The sequence below is a fragment of the Palaemon carinicauda genome, chromosome 8 (assembly GCF_036898095.1).
Source record: "Palaemon carinicauda isolate YSFRI2023 chromosome 8, ASM3689809v2, whole genome shotgun sequence".
Taxonomy (NCBI): domain Eukaryota; kingdom Metazoa; phylum Arthropoda; class Malacostraca; order Decapoda; family Palaemonidae; genus Palaemon; species Palaemon carinicauda.
This window is the reverse complement of record NC_090732.1, coordinates 166424215-166446370: the sequence shown is the minus strand read 5'-3', so window position 1 is coordinate 166446370 and position 22156 is coordinate 166424215. Positions and strand designations below refer to the sequence as shown.

The following is a 22156-nucleotide window of genomic DNA, read 5'->3' as shown; positions in this document are numbered from 1 at the left end:
AAGGATTTGGCTGGTGTGTCCTCATCCAAAAGAAGTGACGAATAATCCTTGTAAGAAGAAGAAGGAAGACCACAGCGAGTCCTATTTATGTAACACATTGAATTAGTACATTATTTCTCTTTATCTCATATCTTTTGAAAGTATTTTCTGCCTCCCTTACCAGTGTGAGGTTGAGAGCCCGGGTTCGATTTCCTGGCGAGGAAGTGTTCATGCTTAAAACGTATGCTGAACTAATGAATGCACTAGTTAAGTGTATGTTAGTTGATTCAAACAGATCATAGACAATGTGGATAAGTGCACGAGGCTTGCAGTGTAGTTTACATATTATATATATATATATATATATATATATACAAAAATTATTTTAACAACTATTCTGGTATATCAGTCAATCTCTCTATCTCCTATAGGAGAGATAACGTTCCACGTGATCGAGGATAGCGTCCTACGAGGCGTGAGTGACGTCATGTTGAACTTTGCCAGCCTCACGCCCGCTAGGTACAGAGATTTCTCGCTTACTGTGCCATACCATTACGAGGGGTAAGTCTTGGGTATGTCGCTTCTGTTTTGGCAGGTTTTTTTTTTTGTCTTATATTTTCTATTGGGGTTTAGTAGGATGTTTGGAGTTTAAAAGAGATTAAGCTGCAGTGTTCTTTTCTCATTTGTACATTTGTGTGTCTGTGTATATATATATTTATATATATATATATATATATATATACTATATATGTATATATATATGCATATATAAGTATATATATAAAGAGAGAGAGAGAGAGAGAGAGAGAGAGAGAGATGTACTCATACACATACACAAACACACACACACATATATATATATATATATATATAGTATATATAGTATATATAGGAGAGAGAGAGAGAGAGAGAGAGAGAGAGATGTACTCATACACATACACAAACACACACACACATATGTATATATAGTATATAAAGTATATATACATATATATATATATATATATATGTATGTTGTACGTACCATGTATATATATATGTATATATATATATATATATATGTGTGTGTGTGTGTGTGTGTGCATTATACAAAATACATTTATATTTATGTATGTATGTATATGTATATATATATATATATATATACATATATTTATATATATAGATACTAAACATATACTATATATATATATATATATATAGATATATGTAATATATATATATATATATATATATATATAAATCTCAGTTATAACAAATATTTTTTTTCCACAGATTCGGCTTAATGTTAGAAGTGCCACCGCCTCTTCCTCGCTGGATGAACGTCATCTATCCATTTTCGTGGCAGGTCTGGACTGCCACTCTGGTTACACTTCTACTAACTGCCCTCACCTTCCACGTCATGAATTACCAGCAGGAGAAGTCCTTCGTCACTAATCTCATCACTGTTGGACAGGTAAATTGGACATCTCTGTCGGACAGGTAAATTGGACATCACTGTTAGAGAGGTAAATTGCACATCACTGTTGGATAGGTAAATTGGACATCACTGTTGGACAGGTAAATTGGACATCACTGTTGGATAGGTAAATTGGACATCTCTGTTGGACAGGTAAATTGGACATCTTTGTTGGATAGGTAAATTGGACATCATTGTTAGAGAGGTAAATTGGACATCACTGTTGGATAGGTAAATTGGACATCACTGTTGGATAGGTAAATTGGACATCATTATTGGACAGGTAAATTGGACATCTCTGTTGGACATATAAATTGGACATCCCTGTAGGATAGGTAATTTGGACATCACTGTTAGAGAGGTAAATTGGACATCACTGTTAGATAGGTAAATTGGACATCACCGTAGGATAGGTAAATTGGACATCACTGTTAGAGAGGTAAATTGGACATCACTGTTAGAGAGGTAAATTGGACATCACTGTAGGATAGGTAAATTGGACATCACTGTTAGAGAGGTAAATTGGACATCACTGTTGGACAGGTAAATTAGACATCACTGTAGGATAGGTAAATTGGACATCACTGTTGGACAGGTAAATTGGACATCACTGTTAGAGAGGTAAATTGGACATCACTATTGGACAGGTAAATTGGACATCACTGTAGGATAGGTAAATTAGACATCACTGTAAGACAGGTAAATTGGACATCACTGTTGGATAGGTAAATTGGACATCACTGTTAGAGAGGTAAATTAGACATCACTGTTGGACAGGTAAATTAGACATCACTGTAGGATAGGTAAATTGGACATCACTGTTGGACAGGTAAATTGGACATCACTGTTAGAGAGGTAAATTGGACATCACTGTTGGACAGGTAAATTGGACATCACTGTAGGATAGGTAAATTGGACATCACTGTTGGACAGGTAAATTGGACATCACTGTTAGAGAGGTAAATTGGACATCACTGTTGGACAGGTAAATTGGACATCACTGTAGGATAGGTAAATTGGACATCACTGTTGGACAGGTAAATTGGACATCACTGCTGGATAGGTAAATTGGACATCACTGTTAGAGAGGTAAATTGGACATCACTGTTGGACAGGTAAATTGGACATCACTGTAGGATAGGTAAACTGGACATCACTGTTAGAGAGGTAAATTGGACATCACTGTTAGAGAGGTAAACTGGACATCACTGTAGGATAGGTAAATTGGACATCACTGTTAGAGAGGTAAATTGGACATCATCACTGTTAGAGAGGTAAATTGGACATCACTGTAGGATAGGTAAATTGGACATCACTGTTAGAGAGGTAAATTGGACATCTCTGTAGGACAGGTAAATTGGACATCACTGTTAGAGAGCTAAATTGGACATCACTGTAGGACAGGTATATTGGACATCACTGTTGGACAGGTAAATTGGACATCACTGTTAGAGAGGTAAATTGGACATCACTGTTGGACAGGTAAATTGCACATCACTGATAGAGAGGTAAACTGGGCATCACTGTAGTATAGTTAAATTGGACATCACTGTTGGTCAGGTAAATTGGACATCACTGTTGGATAGGTAAATTGGACATCACTGTTAGAGAGGTAAACTGGACATCACTGTTGGACAGGTAAATTGGACATCACTGTTGGATAGGTAAATTGGACATCATTGTTGGACAAGTAAACTGAACACCTCTGTTGGTCAGAGTACCCTTCTAGTTAACTATAATTTTGTTCCAAAAACAACTGCTTAGTTTCACGCTTTCTCTTCTTTCCTTTCCAGGGTCTTTTGTCGAATCCTTTAGACACGGTTCCTAAAGACTGGCGAGCCAGATATTTCCTTCTGTTGTGGTGGATCCTGTCCTGGCTCTTGGAGTTGTCCTATTTGTGCAACCTTATAGCTGTCCTGACCATTCCGGTTTTCCCGAAGAGGATTCATGCGGCACAGGAATTAGCTGATAGCAACTACCGGTAAGCTGATGTTAACGTTTTTCCTTTATGATCTTATATATATATATATATATATATACATATATATATATATACATATATATATATTTATATATATATATATATATACATATGTATATATATATATATATATATATTTATGCTGTATATTCATATGGAAATATATTTATATATAGGCATACACACATATATATACATATATATATATGTATGTATGTATTTATGTATGTATATATACATACATATATATATATATATATATATGAATATATATATGTATATATATACACACATATATATATGTGTATATATATATATATATATATATATATGTGCTGTATAACATTCTGGTAGTCCTATTATTAACCATTTAATGAGGTTTCATATTTTCAGCAGTTAAAAATTCAAAGAACTCTATGTAAGAGACACTGAAATTGTTTGGAAATTCCGTGTATAAGAGAGCAATGTAAACTACAGTATTTTGTGTTTAATCTCTGTGCATTCCATCTCTCGTATAACAGCATATTAACTAAAAATATTCCCCAAACTACTAGCTATTTTCTAATAAATTCAAATACCACTTAGATGTTTGGGCACTTCAATTTTGATTTACATAAATTATCTACTTTTGATGAAGCCCTTTGCGTCAATAGGCGTAGGAGATGATGATGATGATGATAATTTACTTTTGATAGACATAAAAAATTAAATAAGAAAGATAATTTGATATGACAGAAAAATATCTTCAAATCTGTATGGAGCATGTAAAATATTATCACCATCGAAAATTTTTATTTTTTTAAAATTAATTAAATACCTCTTAGTTCTATGGGAGCTTCAGTTTTGGTATACATAAATTATCTACTTTTGATAAACACTTCAAAACTTTAATAAACAAGACAATTTGATATGAGATAAATATATTTCTATATCTGGATGGAGCATGTAAGATATTCAGATTATCCTTAAGAATATGCTTAATTTTTCAATGAATATATTAAATATGTTATACACATAATAGTAAATTCTACAGAAGTTATGAATAATTTTATTAATCTACTGCACTGTCTTATCACAGGGTCTGCATGCTAGACTACGGCGAATTCGTCGCTGAAGCCATGCCTGCTTCCACACACCCTACTTTAGCTGCTCTTGGAGCGAAACTGGACCTTGTTCCTGTTCTGGAACATCTGCCAAATGCCGGAGAAGAAGGGTGTGTCGAGCTAGTACTAAAAGGCACACATAGTCATTTAGAGACGTACTCGTATCTCATCTACTTGTACAGCAAGTTGGGGCACAGTTCAACTGTCTATCATTTGAAAGAACAGTTGTACTCGGCTTATTTGGCTTTCCCTGTTCAGAAGGACGCCCCCTGGAAGTATAAGTTTGACGTGGGGATGCAACGGCTCTTCGAAAGTGGTCTGATAAAGAGGTGGATGAAGGAGGCCATGGCTGAGTCCCTGGGTGGTGCTATACACGAAGTAAGTACTGTGCTTAATATTTCAACATCGTTGCTTAAAGGGTACACTCGGGCACACTATTTTATCTAGTTTCTCTTTCTCTCGTTTTGTTAAAGTTTTTCTAGTTTATATAAGAACTATTTGTTTAGGTGTTGTTGCTGTTCTTAGAATAGTTTTTTTCTTGTTTTTTTCCTCACTGGGCTATTTTCCCTGTTGGAGCCCTTAGGCTTATAATATCCTGCTTTTCCAAGTAGGGCTGTAGCTTAGCAAGTAATAATAATAATAATAATAATAATAATAATAAAGGCAGATCATTAGTGGCAGAGGTATGGGACAGTGTTATTACCCTGGTTAGCAGGACAATGCCCTACAGACTGATTTTTTAACCATTATTACTTGATTTGTTTAAACGTTTAAAGGCCTCTCATGAATGGCAGAGGCAAGTGACAGTGACATTCCCCTAGCTAGCAGGACAATGCTCTAGAGACATATACATAAGATCAGTTCCCAAGCCACCTCCCCATCTAAGCTAGGACCTAGGAGGGTCAGGTAATGGCTGCCAGTGACTCGAAAATAGACCTATAGGTTTCCCCAAACCCTGCAGTCTTAGCTCACCAGGATGGTGAGGTTGCAGACACTGTAAGAAACTATTAAGCTTGAAGGGGACTCGAACCCCAGTCAGGCAAATCACCCGGCAGGGACGTTTTGAATAGGCCACAACAACACCTTGATTTGTTTGTTTTCTTATGATATCTACTTGTTCTATTGTTTACCTTATGATAGTTTGTTTCGACTTACATGTCTATAGCAAATGCCTATGCGTTTAAATGGAGCCCTTAAACTACTGCAATACATTGCTGTCTCAGGATGTATGCAAGTAGATGGGTTTTTGGCCAAGTGCTGGTACGTTAAAGCTTCTAATGAGACCTTTCCAAACAACAAACTTAAGGCCTCTTTGTGAATGATTGGAATCAAGAGCCCTTCATTCCAAAGAATTGTTTCAACAGCAGTAACTTTTTGCGCTCATTTCCAGACATATCTTTAATATAGAGTAGTGATTCCCAAACCCCATGGCATTATTATTATTATTATTATTATTATTATTATTATTATTATTATTATTATTATTATTATTACTTGCTAAGCTATAACCCTAGTTGGAAAAGCAGGATGCTATAAGCCAAAGGGCTTCAACAGGGAAAATAGCCCAGTGAGGCAAGGAAACAACGAAAAATAAAATGTTTTAAGATGAGTAACAACATTAAAATAAATATGTCCTATATAAACTATAAAAAAACTTTATCAAAACAAGAGGAAGAGAAACAAGACAGAGCAGCGTGCTTGAGTGTACCCTCAAGCTAAAGAACTCTAACCCAAGACAGTGGAAGACCCAGAGGCTATGGCACCACCCAAGACTAGAGAACAATGGTTTGATTTTGGAGTGTCCTCCTAGAAGAGCTGATCATAATATCCCCTTTTCCAAATCACATCTCATAATTCTATTTTTAGCTGAATTTGAATGATTTATAACTTTCAGTTCAGTTCATTTATTGGGGGGAGGGAGTCGCCTTTCCATCGGCCCCTCCTTAGCTTTCTTCTTCATTCTACTTCTTTTATTTTCTTCTCTCTTTTTCTCCACATCTGATATATATATATATTCTTTTCTTTTCTCTATTCCTTCTTTCTTAAACAGCACGTTTCCTATTATCTTCTTCTCTTCTTCTTCGTACGGCTGCTGTAATTTTATTATTTTCTTTCTCTCGTCGCTGAGGTCTGGACAGTCAAGAATGACTCCTCCTCATCATCTCCAAAAAGTCTCATATATATATAATCTCTTCTTTCAGGATTCGTCTTCAGTGTCTGTGACAAGCTCTCTGAGTGTGGGCCATCTTCAAGGTCCGTTTCTCGTTCTGATCTTTGGCATCCTTGGCGCCTCGCTGGTAATCTTAGGAGAGATCCTGATATATTCACGTAAAAAGAAATCCTTCTAAGATTCGATTGAATTACTAATGGTTTAGGAACTTGAATAAAACACCATAGCGTGTCTAACAATCTTGTGTATTAAAAATCCACATTTAAATACACTGTTAAAAAACCGTAATTTTATCGGAAATTCTCCGTAAAAATATACTGTTCACCAACCGTATTTTAGTAAAATTCAGGCAACCGTAATTTTACCCTATTTTGTTATTAGATTTTACGGATTGGTGACCGTAATATCACTCCTTTACGTCAATATATCCGTTTTTAAAACGGCAAATGTCTGGCAAAATTTTTCCCCCAAGATTTTTACCGTTTTTTTTACGGCAAATTTTTAAGTTTATGTTGCATATTTAAAAAAAAATGTATGAGCTGCAATTTTAACAAAGTGCCTCTCTGTATGTGCGAAAGCTCCTGCATTTACCAAGTATGCAATGTATATAACTAAGCTTTATTAATACACATTGGTTAGGTTATAAATGCCCTGTTGCACTTTTAAATACCAAGGGCGAAGTGTTGTAATTGTTCATAGTTTTAAAAATAATAGTGGGATGTATTTGAAAAATATTTTGTTATAGAAAGCTTTAGAATTTGGAAATACATTTTGCCATGTTAACAAAATTGGATGCTGTATTGCTCTCAAAGCTACTTGTTGTCATTGCTCAATATTTAGGAGAAATTATAGACCAAATTTGTTGTACAGAAATATACTGCAGTCAGTGTGTTAAAAATGATATCTTAATTATTTGAATAATTTGTGATCGGTTGAATAAAATCTGAAAATGTTGTTATAACTTTTTTCTTAAATACAGTTATTCTTTTATTTCGAGCAATCAAGTTTTTTTTATTTTCCATATAACAAGAACGACAACAACAACAACAACAACAAAAAGAGCCGTTTCTAGTCCACTGCAGGACAAAGGCCTCAGACATGTCCTTAGTCATGTCATTCTTTTATCTCAAGCAATCGAATTTTTTTTAACTTTCTGTATAGCAACAACAACAACAACAACAATAAATACAGCGGTTTCTAGTCCACTGCAGGACAAAGGCCTCAGACATGTCCTTAATCACGCCATTCTTTTATCTCAAGCAATCGAATTATTTTTTTTTGTTTCATTTTCCGTATAGCAACAACAACAAAAACAAAATTAACAACAACAACAACAACAAATACAACCGTTTCTAGTCCCAAGACACATTTGGTGTCTGGCTAGCCACTGCGGATTAGTGATGGTGGGAGACAACAATCTGATCGCTTAAAGCAAACCAACCTAGTATGGACGGCCTTGAGTAATACACCTTTGCTGACCATGACAATACACAAACCCTTTCACCACGTTAATGTATCCACACTCAGCGCTTGGTGTTGTATCAATGTATTGTGTTTTATGAATTTATTGCATGTGAAAGATAAAAAACACTTTTATAAATGGCCTCCATTACCTTACCCATACAAATGGGAAAAAAAACCTCGTTAATAAAAGATTGCCTATTTATGTACCAAACGATTGCCAAAAAGTCAAATTAAATAAAAAGTCAGTCGAATACTTTTATCTTATGGATTATCACAAAAACACTAAAAAATCATCAGTACAAAAAAGAAAAAAAAGAAAAAAAAATTATATTTCAGGAACTCACGATTGTAGATAAAGAATTAAATTTAACTTCCTATTTTGGAAACACGAAGAATAATAAAAAATGGTAGATTCAACATTTTTGCTGAAAAAAGGAAATGTTAATGCAGTTTTCTGAAAGTTCATGTCACAGAATTTTGAATGGAGGGAAAAATAATATACAGGAAAACAGTTACAGCTGAACCACAAGAAATACTGTAACGTTATTGAAATGGGGTTACCCGAGTTAACCCTTTCTTTTCGAAGAATTTTATGATCTCCTTATACGATTACATTCATCTATAAGAAATATCAAACTGACGAAGTCGATGAGTGATAATCACCGTCATTTCCAAAAGCAGGATTTTCTTCAGTTAGTTGAACAAATAGACGGTCATCATCAACTTGCACTTTCTGCCTTGTGTTGTCAATTCCAGGATTGAGAGCAGATTTGGCGTACTCTGATGCACTGCCACTTCCAGAGCTATATGGAAAACTGGCGTGGTCTGACGTGCAAATATCATCAGATCTTTCAGGGCTGAAAGTCATTTGAGACTCGAGGGGGATGGAATCTACATGTCTCCTTGGTTCTTCGACTATCACTGGCAGCTGGTCGATGTCACTCTGACCACTTTCAGAGCTGACTGTTGTGCTAACGGTTGCGCTGCGACTGTGTTTGTTCTGAGTGACTTCACAGGGGTTCTGCTGGAGGAACTCTTGGGTGTGGTATTGGTAGTATGTGTAGCAGCCCAGAACCAGCATCTCGAGGAAGTACAAAGAGTTTTCCACAGCTGAAATAAAAGATAACTGGTTTGAAACAGGTATTATATGCCTATATCTCGTAACACCCATAGTGATTATCCTCAAGGAAATGCAAGGAATTTTCAGCTTCTAAAATAATTATTGACTGGTTTGAAACGTAGGTATTGTATGCCTATTTCTAGTATTATATTCTTTTAAAGTAGATACCCAAACTAGTGATTATCCTTAAGGAAATACAAAGTTTTCCACAGATGAAAGAGAGAATTACTGTTTTGAAACAGGTTTTATAGACCTATATCTAACATTATATCTCTGTGAAGAAGACACCCACACAAACTAGTGATTATCCCCAAGGAAATACAAAGTTTTCCAGAGCTGAAATAGAGAATAACTATTTTGAAACATAGGTTTTATAGGCTTATTTCTAGTATCATATTCTTGTAAAGGAAACACCAAAACTAGTGATTAACCTCAAGGAAATACAAATTTTCCACAGCTGTAATAGAAAAAATAACTGGTTTGAAACATAGGTTTTATAGGCCAATTTTTAGTATCATATTCTTGTAAAGGAGACACCAAAACTTGAGACTATCCTCAAGGAAATACAGTTTTTTCCACAGCTGAAATAGAGAATAACTGTTTTGAAATAGGTATTATAGGCCTGTATCTAGTATTATATCTCTAGTCTGTAAAGAAGACACCAAAACTAGTGATTATCCTTATGGAAATATGAGATGAAAACTTACTCTGTCTGAAGACTTGAGGTGAAATATAGGGTGGAATACAAGGGAAAACGTTGTAATTCCCTAAAGGACATTAAAGTAATAGATGAAAACTTACTCTGTCTGAAGACTTGAGGCGAAATGTAGCGTGGAATACAAGGGGAAACGTTGTAATTCCCCAAAAGACAATAAAGTAATAGATGAAAACTTACTGTGTCTGAAGACTTGAGGTGAAATATAGGGTGGAATACAAGGAAAAACGTTGTAATTCCCTAAAAGACATTATAATAGTAGGTGAAAACTTACTCTGTCTGAAGACTTGAGGCGAAATATAGGGTGGAATACAAGGGAAAACGTTGTAATTCCCCAATATTTGCAGGACGTAAGTCTGGAAGTTAGTCACCAGTATGAGAATCTTCATGGAGAAGACCTTGTTCTGTCATTAAAGAAAAAATATGAATTATTATTATTATTATTATTATTATTATTATTATTATTATTATTATTATTATTATTATTATTATTATTATTATTTTTATTATTGTTATTACTAATAATATAATAATAATTATTATTATTATTATTATTATTATTATTATTATTATTATTATTATTATTATTATTATTATTATTATTACTAGTTAAGCTACGACCCTAGTTGGAAAATCAAGATGCTATAAGCCCAAGGGCTCCAATAGGTAAAAATAGGCCAGTGAGGAAAGGAAACAAGTAACTAAAAGTACAAGAGAAGTTATTAACAATTAAAATAAAATAATCGAATAACAGTAACAATGTAAAGATAGATATTTTATATATAAACTATACAATATAAAAACTAATAAAAACAAGAGGCAGAGAAATAAGATAGAACAGTGTGCCCGAGTGTACCCTCAAGCAAGAGGACTCTAACTCAAGACAGTGGAAGACCATGATACAGAGGCTATGGCACTAAACAAGACTAGAGAACAATGGTTGGGTTCTTAATTAAAGGCATCAAATATGGAAGATAAAGCTATATATTCAAGAGTAATAATAAGAAAAATAATCTGGCTCAGGAGGATAGAGGGAAACTTTTTCTAAATATATTATATAGTCTTTAGATTAATACTATTGAATACAAAGATGAAATTTTTATTTTTGAACTAATATATTAAAGCAAAAGTAGGCGAGGAGGATAATATGGAAATTCTATGCAAAAAATAGAAAATTTAATTTCCAATAATAATGTATAAATTTTTTCGTTAGATCAACCGTTTTCAGGGAAATAACGGAAAACTGAATTTTGGATAGTAAAGGACTTCGTAAGGCTGCATTTCAAAATTAGCATTTAGACAAAGAGCGAATTGAAAAAAAAAAAAGTTTCACTGGCAATTTTGCCATATTTCTTAAAACCTTTATCCATCCAATAAAAGACTAACCATTAAGACTTTCTGAATATTCACTGAAATAATAAGATCTTTTAAAAAGTCTGATAATTTATATATTTATTACTTACGTTATGATTATGATGGTTAAGAAAGTTTAGATGCTCGTTTGACATATTTTACTCGTCTAATAAAAACCAAATCTTTAAGGCTTTCTGAATAATCACTTAAATAATTCCTAAAATTACGGCGATAATAATATCTTCTGAAAAGTCTAATAATTGATATAACAAACTTATCTTATTACTTACGTTTTAATTATAATGCTTAAGAAAGTCTAGATGCTCGTCTGACATCTTTTACCCATCCAATAAAAAACAAATCTTTAAGCCTTTCTGAATAATCAATGAAATAATTTCTAACATTAAGGTGATAAAAATATCTTTTAAAAAGTCTAATAATTAATATAATAGACTTATCTTACTACTTACGTTATAATTACAATTCTTAAGAAAGTTTAGATCTTCGTTTAACATCGTTTATCCGTCCAATAAAAAAACAAATCTTTAAGCTTTTCTGTATAATCACTTAAACAATTCCTAACATTAAGGCGATAATAAGACCTTTTAAAAACTCTACTAATTAATATAATAAGCTTATCGTATTACTTACATTATAATTATAATGCTTTAGATGCTCTTGTGACATGTTCGCCAGTATTCGCAGACCCCAGATACCAGACATGAAGGAGACCATGTTCAGTAGGGACAGCCACAGGTAAGCGTTATCTGGGGAAACCTGTGATGATGATATTAAATTCTCTTATTATTCTCTAATTAAGATCAAAAGAATAAACCATGTTAATAATTACCTACGCCAAAGAAGTTATATATATATATATATATATATATATATATATATATATATATATATATATATATATTATATATGTATATATATATATATATATATATATATATATATATATATATATATATGTATATATATATATTTATATATATATGTGTATATATATATATATATATATATGTATATATATATATATATATATATATATATATATACACACACATACATATTATATATATATATATATATATATATATATATATATATATATATATATATATATATATATTCATATATATACACACACATATATATAAATATATATATATATATATATATATATATATATATATATATATATATATATATATATATATATATATATATATATTCATATATATATACACACACACACATATATATATATATATATATATATATATATATATATATATATATATATATATATATATATATGTATATATATATATATATATATATATATATATATATATATATATATATGTGTGTGTGTGTGTGTGTGTGTGTAATTTTTTCCAGCAGTAATTTCTTTCAGAAGTAATTATTTTTTTCAGAAGTTATTTTTTTTTAATAAGTAATTTTTTTCAGAAGTAATTATTTTTCAGAAGTAATTTTTTCCAGCAGTAATTTTTTCTTTCAGTCGTAATTTCTTTCAGAAATAATTATTGTTTTCAGAAGTTATTTTTGTTTCATAAGTAATTTTTTTTTCAGAAGTAATTTTTTAGAAGTAATTGTTTTCCCAAAGTATTTTTTTTTTTTACAAAAGTATTTTCTTTCAGAAGTATTTTTTTTTTCCCAGAAGTAAATGTCAGTTTTTTCAAGAGACTTTTCACAGAAGAGGCTTTCCTGAAATAATGGGGATAATAATAGATCTTACTTAATGGTAAATTGACATGCTCCTACCAGGAATCGAACCTGTGTCTTTTGGGATTGATAAAACGACGAATTTAAGTATCTTTCCAACCCATAGAGATCTAAGTAATATATTTTCAACTCTGCCTTACATATGTCTCTCGATATCCCATTCTGTACTCAACGTTTTGTTATGCTGCACCGAGACTCTTCAACGACCTTCCACTTGATGTCAAGAATAGCAAAAATGTGGCAGCTTTCAAGAAAAACCTGAAGACTTATCTTTTTAGAAAGTGTTATAATAGTGACCTGAAAACTATTAAGCCTGAATACAAATGCTAGCGAATAACTGAAAAGATACAGAGCAAAATATAAACTGGAAAGAAATTATTTTCACACACCAAGGCCCGCCTGAACAAATTCTTATAGTACATTTCTTTTAGCGATGCATATTTGCACCGACTCGCGGCGGTGCCCTTTTAGCTCGGAAAGGTTTCCTGATCGCTGATTGGTTAGAATTATCTTGTCCAACCAATCAGCGATCCGGAAACTTTTCCAAGCTAAAAGGCCACCGCCGCGAGTCGGTGCAAATATGCATCGCTAAAAGAAATGGACTTATAGTGTCTGATGGAGGGCGAGAAAATAAACCCCTAAAAGTAAGAAGTAAAAGTAAGTAAAAGTAAATCGAACTCACCTCATCTCCACCATGAAATTAAGCAACGAGTTTAAAAAATTAATTTGGTTATTATCCTTAATTTATATTATACATTCCATACATTGAGATTTTAAGTTATTTATACCACATGACTTTCAGTTTAAATTGCCATTAACTTTTATATAAATAAGGGATCAATTTAAATGATCAAAACGAGTTAGAACTAGTTATAAAGGGACCGAATTATTATTATTATTATTATTATTATTATTATTATTATTATTATTATTATTATTATTATTATTATTATCATTATTATTATTATTATTATTATTATTACCAGCTAAGCTAGAATTCTACTTGGAAAAGCAGGATGCCTTTTGCCCAAGGGTTCCAACAAGGAAAATAACCCAGTGAGGACAAGGAAACAAGGAAATAAATAAACTATAAGAGAAATAATGAACAATCAAAATAAAATATGTTAAGAACAGCAATAACATTAAATCGGATCTTTCATATATAAACTCAAAAAAAAAAAAAAAAAAAAAAAAAAAAAACCAGGAGACACGAGATAGATTAGCATCAAAAGAAATTTTTTCATTACAAAACACGATTTAATCATACAGTTACTTACATCTCCAATCGTAGTCATATCTCCAGCTACTAAGATGAGGAGGGAGATGTAGTAGAAGGCCTGTACAAATGCGAATTGATCAACGAGGAATATCGTCATGCGCAGTGACATCCTGTAATCGAGATGAGATATTATTATTATTATTATTATTATTATTATTATTATTATTAATTGCTAAGCTACAACCCTAGTTGAAAAAGCAGGATGCTATAAGCCCAGGGTCTCCAACAGGGAAAATAACCCAGTGAGGAAAGGAAACAGGGAAAAATTAAATTATTAAGAGGAGTAACAACATTAAAATAAATATCACCTTTATAAACTATAAACACTTTACCAAAACAAGAGTAAGAGAAATAAGATAGAACAGCGTGCCCGAGTGTACCCTCAAGCAAGAGAACTCTAACCCAAGGCAGTGGAAGACCATGGTACAGAGGCTATGGCACTACCCAAGACTAGAGAACAATGGTTTGATTTTGGAGTGTCCTTCTCCTAGAAGAGCGGCTTACCATGGCTAAAGAATCCCTTCTACCCTTACCAAGAGGAAAATGGCCACTGAACAATTACAGTACAGTAACCCCTTGGGTGAAGAAGAATTGTTTGGTAATCATAGTGTTGTCAGGTGTATGAGTACAGAAGAGAATCTGTAAAGAATATGCCAGACTATTCGGTGTGTGTGTGTGTGTGTGCGTGTGTGTGTGTGTGTGTGTAGGCAAAAGGGAAAATGAACCGTAACTAGAGAGAAGGATCCAATGTAGTATTGTCTGGCCAGTCAAAAGACCCCATAACTCTAAATTTTGTGGTAATGTAAAAAAAAGCATTACGATTAATCTATACTTATAATTTCCTTATTTATTTTGTCAGTTTTTGGTGGTGGAAACTTATCTGCCTGGCGATCTACCAGACTGGAGTTCGAGTCCCGCTTAAGCTCGATAGTTTCTTACAGTGTTGGCAACCTCACCTTCATTGTGAGCTAAGGCTGTGGTGTTTGGGGGGAGCTGAGTCATCAGCAGCCATTGTCTGGTCCTCCTTGGTCCTAGCTAGGGCGGAGATGGCTTTTGGAATCTGATCGTATGGTAAGTTGCTATGGTATTGTCCTGCTGGGGTATTGTCATTTTCTCTGGCCGATGAAGTAACGTCCCTGACTGGTGAACGCCAGACTGGGGTTCGAGTCCCGCTCAAACTCGTTAGTTTCTTTGGTCGCTGCAACCTCACCATCCTTGTGAGCTATGGTTGGGGTGTTTGGTGGAGCGTATAGGTCTACTCGCTGAGTCATCAGCAGCTATTACCTGGCCCTCCTTGGTCTTAGCTTGGGTGGAGAGGGGTTTTGGGCGATGATCATTTGATAAGTCTCTATGGTATTGTCCTGCTACGGTATTCACTGTCCCTTGCCATTCACGAGTTACCTTTAAACCTCTAAGACCAAATCATAGAACAAGAGGTCAGTTATAATAGTAGCTTAAAGAAACTAAACAATTATTGAAGCCAACACTCTAACACAGTTAAAGGCCATTCATGAATGACAGAGGCAAGGGACACTGACATTGCCCTATCAAGCAGGACAATGCCCTAGAGACTGACCATATATACACATGATCAGCGCCCAAGTCCCCTCTCCACCCAAGCTAGGACTAAGGAGAGCCAGGCAATGGCTGCTGATGACTCCGCAGATAGACCTATAGGCTCCCCCAAAACCCCCATCCTTAGCTCACAAGGATGGTGAGTTTGCAGGGATCAAAGAAACTAACGAGAGTAAACGCGACACGAACCCAGTCTGGCAATCACCAGGCCAGGACGTTACCACCAGGCCACCACAACCCTAAGCTCTAAGATTTAGAGCTTAAAAAACCAAAGCTCTCATATACATATGAGACTCACGTATACACACACAAACGAGCGTGCATGCACGCAAATTAAGATGCAATACTAACTTTGTGATTTTAGGCGATGGCAGGCAGCAGCAACAACAGCAAACAGGGGCCATCCGCAGACGAAGTCTTTCACCCGATGTCCTGTCAAGTATGACCTCCTCGCTTCCGTACATCAAGACAGTGAGGTCAATAAAGTGACCTATTCCGATTGCCATGTACCTGGAAGTAGTAAGATAAAATGTGAATTAATTGCCATGTACCCAGAAGAAGTGAAAGAAAATGTGAACCATTACCATGTACCTAGAAGTAGTGAGATAAAATGTGAACTCACAGCCATGTACCTGGAAGCATATAAAAAATGTGTACTCATTGCCATGTACCTAGCAGTAGTAAAAGATAATGTGAATTCATTGCCATGTACGAAGTATTTAAAGAAAATGTGAATTCATTGCCATGTACCTAGCAGTAGTAATAGAAAATGTGAATTCATTGCCATGTACCTAGTAGTTATAGAAAATGTGAACTCATTACCATGTACCTAGAAATAGTGAAAGAAACTGTGAACTCACAACAGGAACTCGTCCACTAGAAGTTTTTAAATCAAGTTATCGAACATGCAGCTTAATTTTACAATGAAAAATTCTGATAAACTGCACTCCAATTACTTGAAAATATTCATAAAAGAATGATAAAAATTTCTTAAGAAAAAAAAAAAGCATAACGAAGGTAATGCAATAAAAGAAAACGTGAACTCAAAACTAGAACTCGTCAAATTGAAGTTTTTGAATTGAGTTATGGAATATCGCCACTGAATTTATCAATGAAAAAGTGTGCTAAATTGCATTACAGTTGCTTGAAAATAATGATAAAAGGATGATAAATCTTTCTTAAGAAAAAAGATAAAGTAATGCAATACACAGAACAGAGATTGAAAAAGTTTTGGTTGAGTAATTCAAGCAAGACGTTTTTAAAAACTTTTAACAAACAAGATTTCGAGACATTTTAAAAACTTTTAACCAACAAGATTTCGAGACATTTTAAAAACTTTTAACCAACAAGATTTCGAGACATTTTAAAAACTTTTAACAAACAAGATTTCGAGACATTTTAAAAACTTTTAACAAACAAGATTTTGAGACATTTTAAAAACTTATAACCAACAAGTTTTTTAAAAACTTATAACCAACAAGTTTTTTAAAAACTTATAACCAACAAGTTTTTTTTAAAAACTTATACCCAACAAGTTTTTTAAAAACTTATAACCAACAAGTTTTTTAAAAACTTATAACCAACAAGTTTTTTAAAAATAATAACCAACAAGTTTTTTAAAATCTTATAACCAACAATTTTTTCAAAAACTTATAACCAAAAAGTTTTTTAAAAACTTATAACCAACAAGTTTTTAAAAAACTTATAACCAACAAGTTTTTTAAAAACTTATAACCAACAAGTTTTTTAAAAACTTATAACCAACAAGTTTTTTAAAAATAATAACCAACAAGTTTTTTAAAATCTTATAACCAACAATTTTTTCAAAAACTTATAACCAAAAAGTTTTTTAAAAACTTATAACCAACAAGTTTTTTAAAAACTTATAACCAACAAGTTTTTTAAAAACTTATAGCCAACAAGTTTTTTAAATACTTATAACCAACAAGATTTTTAAAAACTTATAACCAACAAGTTTTTTAAAAACTTATAGCCAACAAGTTTTTTTAAAAACTTATAACCAACAAGTTTTTTTAAAAACTTATAGCCAACAAGTTTTTTTAAAAACTTATAACCAACAAGTTTTTTAAAAACTTATAACCAACAAGTTTTTTTAAAAACTTATAGCCAACAAGTTTTTTAAAAACTTATAACCAACAAGTTTTTTAAAACTTATAACCAACAAGTTTTTTAAAAACTTATAACCAACAAGTTTTTTAAAAACTTTTAACCAACAAGTTTTTTTAAAAACTTATAGCCAACAAGTTTTTTAAAAACTTATAACCAACAAGTTTTTTAAAAACTTTTAACCAACAAGTTTTTTTAAAAACTTATAGCCAACAAGTTTTTTAAAAACTTATAACCAACAAGTTTTTTAAAACTTATAACCAACAAGTTTTTTTAAAAACTTATAGCCAACAAGTTTTTTAAAAACTTATAACCAACAAGTTTTTTAAAAACTTATAACCAACAAGTTTTTTAAAAACTTATAACCAACAAGTTTTTTAAAATCTTATAACCAATAAGTTTTTAAAAACTAATAACCAACAAGTTTTTAAAAACTTATAACCAACAAGTTTTTTAAAAATTAATAACCAACAAGTTTTTAAAAACTGATAACCAACAAGTTTTTAAAAACTAATAACCAACAAGTTTTTTAAAAACTTATAGCCAATAAGTTTTTTGAAAACTAATAACCAATAAGTTTTTAAAACTTATAACCAACAAGTTCAGTGAATGTTATATGGTTATCGTAATAAACTTTGATGCTAATTCCATCACAAAAAAAAAACCTCAATTGATTATATCTGAAAGAAGAATTTTAATATAAAATTCTTTATATTTGATGTATTTGTTTTTTTAAACTGGCCGTTTATTCAGGGAAGTGTTAAAAATCATTAAAGTCTTTGATAATTTTTAGAAACAGACAAAATGAATATATAAAGTAAAGGAGGTAAAAATAAAATGCCTCCTAAGGAATTTTGATTAGAGGTGAAATTAGCATTCTGATATTCAAGAATTGATTTGCTATTTTTTTTTTCTGTTTAGAGATCCAAAGGAAAATCGTACTTACGTTGTCTTGACACTCGTACAAATATTGTGCGCTCTTGGTATTACCACCGATACCAAACTCATGAACGTCATAAACTGTAAAGAAATGACAGATTAACATATTTCTTATTTGCATCGGAAGTAATGCATTAAAACAGTAAGCAACAATTATGTCAGATTTTTAAATTTCTTAAAATTAAATAAATGTACAGATGGATACAGGCATTCCTGGTACGACTTGCTCTGAGGAAAGTAAAGTAGAAAGAGCCAGAGAAGAGAGATGTGTAATGAGAAGAGAAGAGGTGGAACAATGAAGGGAGTTACAAACATGCCAGTGATTGGGCAGAGGAGTTTGAGTTATCAGCAGTAAGGAGGAATGGATTTGGTGAGGAGAGATAGATATACATGGAAAAGGTTGAATCGAGCAGCCGACCCTTTTATACAGTTGGAATAATAAGGTCGATAGAAGGTGAAGGGATGCTTTAGCATCTAAATTAAACCAACCTTTCGAAAATAAGTTTAGAATATTGGATGATACTTCTTTCTGTACAAGTTTGTCTCTGTTTGGGTTCGCCATAATGGTTCCTCAACGCAAGGCACCAGCTAGGTGATGACTGAGATGCTAGGTGAATGCAGCTAAACTTTATTAAACTTACATCGAGCTTAAATACTGGGACTTACGAGCAAGAACGTCACAAAAACTCAAACAAAATCAGGCATGAACTATCTAGTTTATACAGGTTGGTTTACTAACAGTGCAGGGAAGAGTGAGTGATAAGACAAAATTAAACATGAGCTATCAGGTTTATACAGGTTGGTTTATTAACAGTGCAGGGAAGAGCGAGTGATAAGACAAAATTAAACATGAGCTATCAGGCTGATACAGGTTGGTTTATTAACAATGTAGGGAAGAGCGAGTGATAAGACAAAATTAAACATGAGATATCAGGTTGATACAGGTTGGTTTATTAACAGCGCAGGGAAGAGCGAGTGATAAGACAAAATTAAACATGAGATATCAGGTTTATACAGATTGGTTTACTAATAGTGTAGGAAAGAGCCAGTAATAAGATAACAATCAAAATCCTTACAGTGCACGAGCGTGCGGTACACTTCAGTCCCCTTTGGTCCAGTGGTACACTTCAATTCCCTTCGGTCCAGTGGACCAGTGCATCTTCCTCGCTCAATCCCAACTCCATATCTCTTTTCAAAAAATCAATCTATTGCAATTTTGGTCTATACCTAACTTCCTAATAGGTACACTGTTAGAAAAATCCGTAATTTGAATCGGAAATTCTCCGTAAAAATATAGTTCTCAGCCGTATTTCAATAAAATACAGGCGCCCGTAATTTTTACCCTATTTTGTTATCTTTTATAGGTTGGTGACCGTAATATCACTCCTTCACGTCAATATATCCTTTTTGAAAACGGTAAAAATCCTAGAATAAATCTTGCCAGACATTTACCGTTTTTTTAATGCTAATTTCTAACAGTGTAATACTAGGCCAAAGAAAGTTACTTACAGGATAAACTGAAGCAATCCAGTATATATGTCTTCTGTAAACTCTGTGAGCACCGCTCTGAGAAAAGAATACTTGCTCCAGGAAAGCTGTGAGGAGCAAAAGAAAGCTGACACCTCCAAGGATCAAGAGCCATATGCCATACAGTCCTAGACCTAGAAGGGAGAAATAAATAAAGAAGAAACTGTTGATAATATTGAGGATTTTAGAACCATATTTGGGGGCTATGAGTGCCAGTCTAAAGGGGCCCATACACGTTCAAAAAAAAAAGCGTCAAAATTTTGCACCAAAATTTAGTTATCAAAATTTTGAAGCAAAATTTGAGTGTGTGTAGAACGTTTTGACATCAAAACGTCCTACACACACTCAAATTTTGCATAAAAATTTTGATATCAAAATTTTGGGGCAAAATTTTGACGCTTTTTTTGAACGTGTATTTTAAGCTTATAGAGCCCCCATCTGGTGTGAAAGCTCTGGGCAATCTGTGTGTGTGCATGTGTGCGTGTGTTTGTTTGTTTGTTTGTGTGTGTGTGTGTATGTGTATGAGTATGTACAGCTATAATCCGTAGTATCATACTTATAGGAACAGTGTTAAAATCTACTTTCAGAAAAATCAAAATTTTGCCATTTCTTTTATGCCCGTAATGAAAAAAAGTAGTGACATGGTTAAGGAATAATTAATATCGTCTGTGTAAATTAGTTGAAACTATTTTCTGTATCCCAATTCTATCATATCACAATAGAATGATGTATGTGATTATCAGCTGAAAATTTAAAATCCACAGAGGATTTCATACATTAATTGATCTTGAATCTCCAAATAGTGACTTGAGATTTCTCAGTGAGGTTAGATTACAATTGACTAAACTGACTGATAGCATTAACTCGTTATTCAGCTCATTTACGTCACCTGAAAATATATGTGGTGGAATATAGATTAGCGACCTCTTCCTATAATTATAATAACGACATTTCTCCTTTTTTTGTATATATTAGCCTTTGCATCTTCGCTCTCCCCTTGCACTGACAGCAACTTTTTTTAACCTGTCTGCCTACTTCATTGTTAACTGTTAACAGAACCGGTTGCCGGTTTGACAAGAAATAGCATGTTTGTGTTTTGTGACCTTCTTACCGGGACCTAGTGTGTATATATACTCGATGTGTCGTACTTCATTGTTAACTGTTAACAATGAAGTAGGCTGACAGATTAAAACAAGTTGCTGTCAGTGCTAGTGGAGAGCGAAGATACAAAGGCTAATATGTACAAAAAAATAAAAAGAAATGTTGTTACTATGTACGCTCGTGTGACCTCATGGGTGGTACAGTTTGCAGCTTCTGGTATACAGGGAGAAAACCGCGTATAGTGTGAAATAGTCTTGCTGTATCATCACCATCATCCTCATTATTATCATCATTATCTTCATTAGGCAGGTGTCATATCACCAAGGAGGTTGGCACTCATGTCTCTCCATTGCCTTCTGTTTCCGGCTCTCATATGTTTTCATACATACACATGTTTACAAAGAGAAATATAAGATTTAATACTAAGTGGCAACTCAAGAACAACGTTTGTCCGAAGCAAGAATAAATAAGTATCACCAGTTTTGCGGCATACTATACCGGTCACCAGC

At 33.1% G+C, this 22156-nt stretch overlaps 2 protein-coding genes across 2 annotated transcripts in view; one reads left to right on the top strand and one right to left on the bottom strand.

Moving 5' to 3' along the window:
• The first annotated feature begins 1264 nt into the window (after positions 1-1264).
• LOC137645069 (ionotropic receptor 21a-like) lies at positions 1265-7608 on the top strand. The gene is made up of 4 exons (XM_068377922.1): positions 1265-1435; positions 3232-3419; positions 4498-4900; positions 6724-7608. The coding sequence occupies exons 1-4, from the start codon at positions 1265-1267 to the stop codon at positions 6868-6870; spliced, it is 909 nt and encodes a 302-aa protein (XP_068234023.1). The 3' UTR covers positions 6871-7608.
• A 979-nt stretch (positions 7609-8587) lies between these two features.
• The window catches only part of LOC137645068 (organic solute transporter subunit alpha-like), an 18550-nt gene continuing 4981 nt past the window's right edge, over positions 8588-22156 (bottom strand). The window contains exons 3-9 of the mRNA XM_068377921.1: positions 20529-20680; positions 19027-19100; positions 16305-16463; positions 14377-14488; positions 11996-12121; positions 10266-10395; positions 8588-9266 (exon numbers count right to left, since the gene is read on the bottom strand). Of these exons, the coding sequence (XP_068234022.1) occupies positions 8788-9266; positions 10266-10395; positions 11996-12121; positions 14377-14488; positions 16305-16463; positions 19027-19100; positions 20529-20680 (1232 nt within the window). The 3' untranslated portion in view covers positions 8588-8787. The remainder of the gene's footprint in view (positions 9267-10265; positions 10396-11995; positions 12122-14376; positions 14489-16304; positions 16464-19026; positions 19101-20528; positions 20681-22156) is intronic.